Source organism: Dermochelys coriacea, chromosome 26 (assembly GCF_009764565.3).
Source record: "Dermochelys coriacea isolate rDerCor1 chromosome 26, rDerCor1.pri.v4, whole genome shotgun sequence".
Lineage (NCBI taxonomy): Eukaryota > Metazoa > Chordata > Testudines > Dermochelyidae > Dermochelys > Dermochelys coriacea.
In genome coordinates this window covers 16460595-16472168 of record NC_050093.1, presented here as the reverse complement: position 1 = coordinate 16472168, position 11574 = coordinate 16460595, and the positions used below count along the sequence as shown (strand labels likewise).

Sequence of the window (11574 nt, the reverse complement as noted above, 5' to 3'; positions counted from 1 at the left end):
GGGAAGGTCAGAGCTTTTTGCTTGACACAAGAAGTGGTGCTGCCCCTTACACCTGAGGCTCCTGCCCCTGGCCCATGGGGTGTGGGGGACAGTTAACAGCCATTCCTACTCCAGCTGGCCCTGGAAAGCGAGCCATCTATGCAGGAGATGACTGTTATGCAGGGTGCCGACAACAGGGGGCAGCACAGCAGGCAGCAGACCCTGGCAGGGGGGACCCTGACTGCCTGGTGGGAAGGGGCTGGGAGCTACAGTGGGATGCACAGTCCTGGCTGAACTCCCCCCAGGAGCTGGGTTCACCCCCAATCCCAACATTTGCTCCAGCTGGAGATGTGGGGCTCATGGAGCCAGAGCTCTGTAGGAGGAAACCCAAATCCCCATTACCCCAATCCCTCAGGTACCCAAAGGGGGGATTGGGGGCAGAAGGGAGGGGTGGATGGAGGAGCAGAGGGGAGGACCCCAGGGGACTCTGATGGGGGAAGGGTTGGGCAGAGGAGTCAGAGTCAATGGGGAAGCAGAACCCACAAGGGCTGAGGAGTTTGGGGACAGGTCAGCAAGGGGACGGGGCAGATCTCAGGGTCTCCCATAGGCTGCTGACACAGGGGAGGACAAAAGGAGGCCTGGGGTCAGAGGTCGGGGCAGCTCCCAAACAAGGGCAGTTCTCCAACTTGGGGGATTGGAGTGAAACTTCAAAAGCCCTGAGTGACGGATGGACCTAACTCCCGGGCTCACCACCCACCCCTGGAACAGGGCCCGACCTCCGCGCTTATTCCTCACATTGGGAAAAGGGTCTGACCTCCAGGCTCACCGCCCATACTGGGAACAGGGCCCGACACCCAGGTTCACAACCCATGCCGGGAGCGGGGCCCGAGCCCCAGGCTCACCGCCCATACTGGAACGGGGCCCAACGTCCAGACTCATACCCCATGCCAGGAGTGGGGCCTGACCCCCGAGCTCACAGCCCACGCCTGACCCCTGGGCTCATCACCCACATCAGGAACAAGACCCGACCTCTGGGCTCACCACCCATGCCGGGAACAGGGCCTGACCCCCAGGCTCACTGCCCACCCCTGGAACAGGACTTGACCTCCGAGCTCATTGCCCACACCGGGAAAAGGGCCTGACCTCCAGGTTCACTTCCCACACCGGGAAGGGTGCCCCACACCCAGGTTCACAACACCATGCCGGGAGTAGGGCCTGACCCCTGGGCTCACTGCCCACACCGGGAACAGGGCCCAACCTCCAGGCTCACTGCCCATGCTGGGAACAGGGCCCAATTCTGGGCTCACAGCCCACTCCGGGAGTGAGGCCCGACCCCTGGACTCACTGCCCACCCCTGGAACAGGGCCTTACCTCCGCGCTCATTGCCCACACCAGGAATGGGGCCCAACCTCCGAGCTCACTGCCCATACCAGGAACAGGGTCTGACTTCCAGGCTCACCATCCATGCCGGGATCAGGATCTGACCCCTGGGCTCACCCCCCATGCCAGGAATGGGGCCCAACCCCCGGGCTCACTGCCTACACCTGGAATGGGGCCTGACCCCCAGACTCACTGCCCATGCCAGGAGCAGGGCCAGACCCCCAGGCTCACCACTCACACCTGGAAAGGGACCCGACCCCCATGCTGGGAGTAGGACCCGAACCCCGGGCTCGTTGCCCATGCCAGGAGCAGAGCCCAATCCTGGGCTCACTCACCAGGATGCACTCACACCTGGTGTGGGAGCTGGGCTATGGCCAGATGTGAGGACTAGAACAGGAGATGGAGGGCAGAGGGGGTGCATACCAAGGAGCTGCCTGGCTTTTGATCATCCCCGGCAAAGATCCAGGGACTGCAGCCCTTGCAGGGGCTTTCTGAGAGGAGCAAATACAGCCTGTCCCCTTGGGGATGCAGATTGCAGAGATGCAGGTTCTGTGCCTGATTTGGCCAATGAGGCGAGGCAGGGCAGGGCAGGGCTGGGCAGGGCTGGGTTTCCCGCAGAGCACCTTCAAGGCCAGGCATGAGTCACAGAGTCCTACCTCTGCACTGGGGTGGGGCGAAGCTGAGTTGGGGGCTTTGCCCAGGAAGGGGGGCTGAAAGCAGGGGTTGAGTCACAAGCAAAGGAAAGGTAGGTAGGGAGAGAAGGCAATTCTTGCCCTGGCCTGTAGGGGGCCTGATGGAGCCATGAGCACACTTGCAGCAGCATCCCCCACAACCCCCACTCCGGTCCCAAGGTTAAACCCAGTCTCCAGCACCCACACCTGGAGTGGGTGACCCGCTCACGGAAGAACTCAGTGCAGAAGAGGACGAGGACAGGGTTGACACAGCTGTGGGCATAGCTGAGGCAGATGGTGAGCTGGTTCAGGTAGAAGGAGGCAGCAGAGGGGGCAGCCGTCAGGTTGACCAGCTGCACCACGTGGAAGGGTGTCCAGCAGATGAGGAAGGCAGCAATGATTGTAAGCGCCATGCGGCTGACTCGCCGGCTGTGGGCCGAGCAGCACCACTGTGCACGGCACATGGCCTGGAACAGGTGGTGCAGGGTGAGGGAGTTCAGCACTGTGATCACCAGCAGCAGCAGGAGGTAAGTTGCCAGTGACTGGTAGAGCACGTACCAGTACAGGCTGCTGGGGCCTGGCAAGTCCATGAGGCCCAGCTCAGTCTGGTTCTCCGGCTGCACCCGGGCATACAGCATGGCTGGCGTGGCCATCACCAGGCTGCTAGCCCACATACCGGCGTTGATCAGCGCCGTGCAGTGCAGCATCCGCTTCTGGCCCACTGTGGACAAGTACACCACTGCCACATACCTGGGGAGAGAGTGGCCATCGGGGGGCACGGGACAGGATGGGGGGTAAGGCAGGGGGATCTGGGGGTGACAATGGGGTTGGGGACAAGACAGGGAGCATACAGCAGCTGTTGCGCCCCACGTTTCAAAGAGGGGACAGAGTTCCCAGCTGCCACAGCTTGGAGAGGCCAGGAAACAATGACCCAAGTGCTGATGCTGGTGGTCCCTATCCACAGGCCCTGAGCAGGGGGTGCAGACCCCCTACTCCAGCTCAACACTAGCTGAGGGTGTTGGGCAGGGAGGTTTGCCGGGGCCCAACTTCCCCCCTTTCTGCCCTGTCCCACCCCCAACTTCCCCCCCTGCAGCGCCCCCCTCCCTCCCTCCCATTCCAGCCCTGCCACCCCCTAGCTTTGCCTATATCCTGAAGCCCTCCCACTATTCTATCCCTGTTCCCCCCACCTCCAGTATTCCTGCCCTGCAGCCATTCGGGCCCTGTCTGACCTCAGTCTTTGGGGCTTGTCCGCAGGACTACAGCCTGGGCCATGGCTGCCAACACCGCAGCTGTGAGAGCAACACTAGCTAACCCCAGTCTGGAGGCCAGATTAGCTGCCCAGAAGTAAGGTGACCATATTTTCCCAAAGGGAAAACAGGACACCCCATGGGGCCAGGACCGTGCTGCAGAGAGGGTCCTGGTGGGTACTTGTCCACGCAGAACATGGTGACAATGGCCACGCTGGTGAACTGTTTGTTGAGGTCGATGGTGGTGACAGCATGGCACAGGAAGTCCCCGAAGATCCAGACACGCTCCTGGACAAGCTGGTGGATGATGAAGGGCATCCCCACCAGAAAGAGCAGGTTAGCCACGGCCAGGTTCAGGATCTAGACATCCGACACCAGTTTGTACTTGCAGCTCAGCATGATGGAGATAACCAGCCCATTGGCCAGGACGCTGCAGCCGCAGATGAGGGCGTACACCACAGGCAGCACCAATGACCGGGCTGGCCCCAGGAGGCTGACCCAAGCTGCAGGTCCCTCAGCGTCCAGGGGCAGGGAGCCCAGCAGCTCCAGCTCGCACGGCCTCTGGGAGAGGTTGCGGGGCCCAGTGTGCAGAGCACCAGAGAAGACGTTCAGGCCCAGGGCTAAGTCATTGCTCCTGTCCAGCAGAACAGCCACAACTGACCCTGGGCGTGAGGCGTTGGCATGCAGCTCCCGAGGCTCCCCCGAGAACTCTGTCATGGCCACCGCTGGGGGGGGCACCCAGTCTGGGTCAGGGGGTGCCCAGGGATGGACCCAGCATGCACCAGCCCCCTTCTCCTGCCAGCACTTGGGGCTGCGCTGTTGGCCCAGGAGCGGGCCCCTGGGAATGGGGGTGGCCCTTAGACGGGGACCTCTCAGCTAGCGTCCCCCCGAGGGCTCCCCAGCTAGCTGCTGCCCGCTCCCCACGCCCGTCCTCAGGTGGCGGGGGGGCTGCGGCGCCCCGTCACCCCCAGCCCTTAAAGGCACCGGGGGACCCCAGCCTCGTTGAGCCCCGGATCCAGCCCCCGGGAGCTGAGTAGCCAGACGACACCCAGCAGGACACCTTCCCCTGGGCGCTGCGCGGCTAGGCCCAATCCCCGCGGATCCGGAGCCACCTGCCCCTGCAGGGGAACCGCCTCGGCCACTCACCGGTGCCTGGATCCCGGAGACCGCCCCGGCCGAGCCGCACAGGCTATCGGCGCCGGCGGATGGAGCCGCGCCCAGGGCTCGGGCAGAGGCTCGCGGAGCCCCACGTTCTCCGGGACCATCCTGGGAGGAACCGGGACCCGCTGCCCCCTCCCCCGTGTCCGCGCTCCCAGCGTGGGCAACTCAGCGGGCGGGAGCCCAGAGAAAGCTGCCTGCCAAGGCTTCCACTGTGGAAAGGGCACGGCATAGCGCAGCCGGTCGCGGGGGGACAATGCATGCCCGGTGTGTGGGGGCGGGTGGAGGCAGAATACAATGGGGGGTGCAGGGGCGACATTGCAGATGGGGGGAGGGAGACAGTGCAGCCAGGCAGGGGGGTGGGGGCAGGGAGGCACAGTGCAGCCGGGTTGGGGGCAGAATACAGTTGGGGGGGGCAGGGGCGACAATGCAGATGGAAGGGAGGGGAGACAGTGCAGCTGGTGAGGGAAGGTGGGAGCATGGGGGGTGAATGCAGCCCAGAGGGAGTGGGGGACAGTGCATTGGGGGAGGGGGAACCCGCTGTCCCCTGCACCCAGCAATTCAACCTTGCTTAAGAAACTAGCAAACACCCCCCTGGTCTTTCTGAGCTGGTGGTAAGCTGGTGGCCCAGATCACACCCACATCCCTTATTGTAGCAGGAGCAGGCACCCCCATAACTTTCAGCCTAGCCAGAGGGAGAGATGCATGCCTGGGTAACTGGATTGTCAGGAAAGTTGGAGGCTCCCCTGATGCCTCCAGTTTCAGGGCTCTTCCCTGCACTGCAGGGGCACTGCCAGTTCTCCCGCTACCCCACCATCCAGAGGTTTGGAATCCCCAAGCCGTGCCTACCTGCAAAGAAGATAAGCCGCCCTGTGACATCTCACCTGGGACAAGGCACTAGGAGACATCTGTAGGCAGCACTCCAGTCCTGCCAGCATGGGGCCAGATACTCAGCACCCTCGCTGGTTGGAGGGGTGCTAACCCCCTGCTGGCTCAGAGGGGCAGGGCATGGCCGATGGCAGAGCAGTTCTTGGTTCCCCTCTCTGCTAGCCGCCGGGGGGTGGGGTCAGGTTCAGGGCACGGGACGCTGTGAGACCATGAGGCAGGTGCCAGCTCCCCAGTGGAGGCTGCGCTCTCCACCCTTACACAGAAACCAGGCACTGTGAAGCTGCCTGCTGGGGACATGTGAATGGGGCCAGCATCTCTCCTGCTCCCATGTGCTGAGCAGAGCTGGGGCATGATCCAGGCCAAATGGCAGCCCCTGGAGAGTGTGGCAGTGGCAGCACAAAGGCTGTGTTGGATGGAAAGGCATCTGGGGCCACCAGAAGCCTGGGAGGTGGGCACCGCACTCCAGGGATGGCTGCATTTTGCATCAAAGACAGTGAATGTCTCAGGCCATGTAAGTTATTTTCACTTGTGGCTGCTGGTCCCAGACAAACCTTTTGGTTGCTGGTCCATGGAAAAGAGCCTATGAATGTGCTGGCTAATGGGGTTGTTCCTTCAGCTCAGAGGCAGCAGCCTGTGCTTTGGTGCTGAAGGCCCAGGATTCAAACCTGCCAGCGGCCTATGGAGAAGGTTTCTAGATCCCTGCAGCATGGTAGCTGCTCCAGGCCCAGGCAGCAGGGTTCAACCTCCCTCTCCAGGAGCAATGACCCACCTCAAGGACGGGCGGTACCAGGCCCCCTGTTCATACCACACCCGGGGGCTCCCTGCTTGTCCCAGAGCCGCTCTCATACCCTGCTTGGAGGCCAGAGGGGACCTGCCAGGGAGGGGCACTTAGTCCCCTGCTACAGGTTGGGGCTGCCTTGGCGCTTTATAACCCCCGCAGGCCACATGGGGCCCCCTCACCAATGGGCCTCAGGGCCAGCTCTACGTCTCCCTCCCACTGGGAGGGAGACCCCCAAGCTGCCCTTCCCCAGCACACCGGATCCTCCTTCACAGCCACCAAGCTTTGACAGGCCCCAGGGATGCCAAGCACTAAACTTTCCCTCTGCCACTGGGCAAGGGCCCCAAGTGAGGTCCCCCCCCCAGGCTGGATCACCCAGGCAGGTGGTATTGAGCCCCCTCTCCTCCCCAAGCTACATATCCCGCAGGCTGTGCCAGGCTCCAGCCCCCTGCCACTGGGCTATATACCTCTCCAGGCTGCGCCAGGCCCTGAGGCCCCCATTCCACAGGCTGTGCCAGGCCCCGAGGGCCCCGTCCCCCAAGCTGGATCATCCAGGCTGTATGTGGCACTGACCCCCTCTCCCCCCGGGCTAGGTCCCCCCAGGCTGTGCCCGGCTCCGACGACCCCCCCACCCACATTGCACTCACTCAGGCGGGTTTCATGGGTTTATTGCCCTGGCTGCTCTCCCTCCCGCTCACTTCTGGACCTTGCCCTGAGCCGCCACAGCCTCCATGGCCTTGCGCACGGTCTCCTCGTCGCCAAGGAACTGCATGGGCTTGGTGGGCTTCAGGCTCTCGTCCAGTTCGTACACAATGGGGATCCCGGTTGGCAGGTTCAGCTCCATGATGGCGGCGTCAGACATCCCTGTGGGGAGAGCAGGCAGGGGGTCAGACGGCCTGTGACTCCTGTTGCCTCCCTTGCTGCCCACTGCGGCTGCCCCAGCGCAGAGACACCAGGCACTTTCCCACTGCAGAGCGACAAGTTTACAGCACCTCCTTCTGGCAGAGGCAGAAACACAGCCAGTGGGGTGGTAGTGCCAGCTGTGGGAGGAGCCCCCTCGCCACTCCAACCCCAGCCTGTCCCAGCCGGGGATGCTGTTGGGGCGGGGCAGGGCGCTGGTTGTGGGGGAAGCTTCCAGCTACTCCAGCCCTGGCCTCTCCCAGCAGGGGGCGTTGTGGGGCGCCCCCTGAGGAGCTGCCCCACATCTCAGGCTGGGTCATGTGACTCCATCTGCCTGCATCTGAAAAAGCTCCTTGGAATCCCTCAGTGACCTTTTGGGCCGAGGCTCACAGAGGCCAGGGAAACCGAATCCCAGCAGGGGCTGGGAGGTAGCTGGTCAGTGTGGAAACCAGAGCCTTGAAATGTGATGCCCGCCTCAAAATAGCAACAACCTTCTGCGGCAGCCGGTCACAGAGCTGCCAGCTCCTACTCACCACCACCCTGCACCTGGCTCACTTGGGCCTTGGATGCACGGCGCACCCATCCTGGTCTGCACCTGCGCTGAGGCTGGGAGTTGCTCACTGTGGGTGCTGCACCAGGATCCTCACCTGCCCGCTGATTAGGCCTCCCAGCCTGGGCCATCAGTCCCATGTTACAGTGGGTGAAACTGAGGCACAGAGAGGGTTGGGGGAGTTGCCCCCCAGACTCCTGATGCCCATATTAGACCTAGCCCCCTCCTGCCCATATCTAGCTACAGGTCCCAGGGTGGATAAGACCTGCTGCCCCTATGGCCCACCCCAGCTGGCTGCTGAGTGGCTTAGAGCCTTTAACCAAATCAAGTGTGGGGGAGGGAGCTTGGGGACACTTCCCTGCTAGGTCCCTTCTAAGCACCCTGCAGCTGCTTCCCTGGCACTCCCTGCCCCCCTTCCTCACCAGCCCCCCTGGCAGAGCAGTTTCCTGCCCGCTGCCTGGGAAACCAGCCCCCACAGCTCACTGGCAGCGCTGCTAATCACCCTGAGGACCTTCTCTCTTGGTTGCGCAGCCCCAGCCCAGAGCAAGGCGACAGGCAGCAAATTTCCAGGAGGCAGATGGGGACCCGTTTCACCCCCATGTCCCCAGGAGCAGATGCCAAGGCTAGAGAGAATGAGCCCCAGAGACCTTACAAAGGGCGCATAACTGGGAGAGCACAGGGCCTGGCACCCGGCCCAGCTAAAGGTCACCCATCAGCAATAGCTCTGCACTGGGGCCCAGCCTGTCTGCTCTAGGGCCCTGAGCTCACAACCGCCCCACAGGCCTGCTGGGCCTCTCTCCAGGGTGGGGCCTCTAAGGCCAGGAGGGCAGAGCCCTGGGCATTGGGTAATCACTAGGGATCTCTGCAGCAGGGGCTCTCGGGGCAGCCACTGGGCAGAGCACAGGGTGTGCTGTCACGGGCTGTGCCCCAGCTCGAAAAGCCCTACATGGAGCCCCCCAAGCTGGGGGGACTAGCTGGGGGGCAGGGGGCCATACCCTCCAGGTGCTTGACGATGCCACGCAGGCTGTTCCCGTGGGCGGCGATCAACACCCTCTTGCCAGCTTTGATCTGGGGGACGATCTCCTCATTCCAGAAGGGCAGGGCTCGGGCGATGGTGTCTTTGAGGCTCTCGCATGTGGGCAGCTCCCCGGGCTTCAGGCCTGCGTAGCGCCTCTCCTTGGGGGGCAGGGGAGACACCTTGGTAGTGCTAGGGACACAAGCCCCACTTGTCCCCAACACTCCCTCCCCCAGGGTCTCCAGCTCAGGGGCAGATGCGGGGGGACAATTGGGCTGGACATCGGCTAACAACGAACATTTTAACGTGGGACGGAAGTGGGACTCCCCCCCAGCCTCCTGCCCCCCAGCCCTCCTGGGGCTCAGCCAGAGGCAGCAGAGTTGCTAATCAGAACCAGAGCTGGGCTCAGCCCAGAACCCAGAGTGAGCCTGTTGCTGGAAAGGGCTGGATTACCAGGGTCTCCTTGCTAGCCCCTTCCCACAGCATACGAGCTGCCCTCCCAAACCCATGCACAGCACCCAACCCCCCACCCAGATTGGCACCCCGGGGCCCACATTGCCCTGTCCCCAGCTTCACTCCCAGAGGCAGATCTGGCCTGGTGGCTTCTGGCAGGGGGGGATCCCAGCTCCTCTCCCAACTTCAACCACACAGCAAGAATTAATCAGACAATGGCCTGAGCAGACTATTTACCATGCAGGGACAGGCTGGCTGGGGCCATCACCCCACCTGGGTGTGGGGGCTGTGAGGCCATGCACAGGGACTCCACTGTCAGCCCAACCCCATGTGTGTCCCTGGCGAGATGGGCCAGCTGTGTCCGAGAACAATGAATCAGCCTGACCATCTTGCCAAAGGGGTGGGGGACTCACTGCCCCCAGCCTGATGCCCCCCAGCACTGAGACAGGGACCCTGAGGGGCTTCCCCAGAGAGCTTTCTCTGGAGCCACAGGGCTGATGCCCACCCTGAAGGCCCTGTGCCCACTGCAGGGAGCTGTGTGGGTTAAAGCCCACGGCCGGGTGAGGGCTTCATACCACAGACCCAGTGTCTGTGCCAGGAGAGGTCAGGCAGCAGCTGCACCAGCCCAGATGCTTGGCGAGAGCCTCAGGCATCTCTCTGCACCGTGATCAGGTCTCTACCATAGAGATGGGCGAACTACGGCCCGCGGGCCACATTCAGCCCTTGAGACCATCCTGCCTGGCTCCTGAGCTCCCAGCCGGGGAGGCTTTCCCTGTGGCTGCGAGCTATTGCCACTCTGAATGGCATAGTAACGGGGCAGCGGTGGGGGGGTTGGGTAATGGGTCCCAGGGGGCAGTCAGGGAGCGGTTGGATGGGGCGGAGGTTCTGGGGCTGTCAGGGATCAGGGAACGGGGGGGTTGGATAGGACATGGGAGTCCCAAGGGGCCTGTCAGGGGGCAGGGGTGTGGATAGGTTGGGGTAGTCAGGGTACAGGGAGCAAGGGGGATTGGATAGTGGGTGGGATCCCGGGGGGTGGCGGTAAGTGGGAAGGTGCAAATAGGGGGCAGGAACCAGGCTGTTTGGGGGGCACAGCCTTCCCTACTCAGCCCTCCATACAGTTTCGCACCCCGATGTGGCCCTCAGGCCAAAAAGTTTGCCCACCCCTGCTCTACCATGTCCTGGGAGGGAGAGGCCTGGGGGTCAGCGCTGGGCGAGCGTGTGCCCTCCTGTCCCTACCCCTCCATCACTCCCCAGGTCCTTGTTTGCTTAGCAAAAAGCCATGTTCCCCCCCACAGCAATCCTTCCCCCCCCCCGCCCCGAGCACTGGCTCAGCAACCCCCAGCACCTGCTGTCCCTGCCTGGGGTGTCAGCCTGCCGGGAAGCAGATGCTTCCGTCTGCCTCTCCTGGTGCCCCCCACCCCAGTGCAGCTGGCTGGGCACCCCCTAGCCCTCCCCAGGGTACCAGGCTGGGCACTATCCCCATCTTCCCCCCCAGGATGCTGAGCAAGACATCACACTGGCACTTGCTGCCCCCTCATCTGGCATTCGTCCACCTCACACACCCCCAGGTGGCACTTCCTCTGCCTCCACTGTCCCACCCAGCCCCCAGGGAACCCAGCTAGCACCCCCAGCCTCCTTTGCTGAGTGCCCAGCTAGCACCCCCCTAGTGCCCCTCCCCTCCAACCCAAGTGCCTGGTTGCCCCTCCCCAGGGCGCCTGGCTGGCACTCACCTTGCTGATGACCTGGTAGTAGAGGTGCTGCTCATCCATGGGGGGCGGAGGAATGTCGTAGGAGCGCCGCCAGATCTTCACCTGCTCCTCGCCGTGACGGGCGGCGGTCTCAGCCTTGTTGAGGCCAGTCAGGCCCCCGTAGTGGCGCTCGTTGAGGTGCCAGGTGCGCACCACGGGCAGCCACATCTGGTCGATGCCATCCAGAATGGCCCAGAGGGTGCGGATGGCCCTCTTGAGCACCGAGGTGTAGCAGACATCAAACTCGTAGCCCGCCTCCCGGAGGGCTTGGGCCCCATGCCGCGCTTCCTCCGCCCCCTTCTCGCTCAGGTCAGCATCGAACCAGCCACAGAAGCGGTTCTCTTGGTTCCAGGTGCTTTCGCCGTGGCGCACGATCACCAGCCGGTGGGTCGGCATCTTCGGGGCAGGGAGGGCAGCGTGCCCAGAGAGCCCAGCTCTGTGACAGCTGCAACCACACCTCCCCATGGCCCTGTGTGCCCCTTTTATACCCCCCCCCAGCCCAATCGGCACCCACTCCGGGGCAGACGGACAGCTGCAGGCAGCCAGTTATGGCACTGCTGGGAGGGCAGTTCCCCCCTCCCCCCCGTCTCCTCAGGCTCCAGTAACAGACAGGCCAAGGGCTCCCTCCCCTTCCCAGGACAGAAATAGCCCGGAATTGGGCAGCCTTATGACCTTGGATGTTGGAGCCGCCTGGAAGAGGGGGCTGGGCCCAGGACCTGGCTCTAGAGTAACACTACGGGCTGGGGGCAGAGAATGGTTCAAGCCAGAGCTGCTTCTTCAGCTCGGGAGGGTCACTGGCCCCTGGGC

General features: G+C 63.4%; 1 protein-coding gene and 1 pseudogene across 1 annotated transcript; both read right to left on the bottom strand.

The window, feature by feature from the left end:
• Positions 1 to 2237: 2237 nt before the first annotated feature.
• Positions 2238 to 3994, bottom strand: LOC119848583 (annotated as a pseudogene).
• Positions 3995 to 6745: 2751 nt separating this feature from the next.
• LOC119848720 (phosphoglycerate mutase 2) lies at positions 6746 to 11232 on the bottom strand. The gene is made up of 3 exons (XM_038384865.2): positions 10750 to 11232; positions 8547 to 8727; positions 6746 to 6965 (listed from the first exon to the last, which is right to left on the bottom strand). The coding sequence occupies exons 1-3, from the start codon at positions 11230 to 11232 to the stop codon at positions 6796 to 6798; spliced, it is 834 nt and encodes a 277-aa protein (XP_038240793.2). The 3' UTR covers positions 6746 to 6795.
• Positions 11233 to 11574: the final 342 nt, after the last annotated feature.

What these genes read in the sequence shown, in the direction of transcription:
- LOC119848720 (XM_038384865.2), bottom strand. Translation starts at nt 11,232, where the DNA reads ATGGGGAGGTGTGGTTGCAGCTGTCACAGAGCTGGGCTCTCTGGGCAC. An exon ending in ACTACCAGGTCATCAGCAAG is followed by an intron (nt 8,728 to 10,749) that starts GTGAGTGCCAGC and finishes CTGCCCCCCAAG; the next exon opens with GAGAGGCGCTACGCAGGCCT. An exon ending in CATCGTCAAGCACCTGGAGG is followed by an intron (nt 6,966 to 8,546) that starts GTATGGCCCCCT and finishes CTCTCCCCACAG; the next exon opens with GGATGTCTGACGCCGCCATC.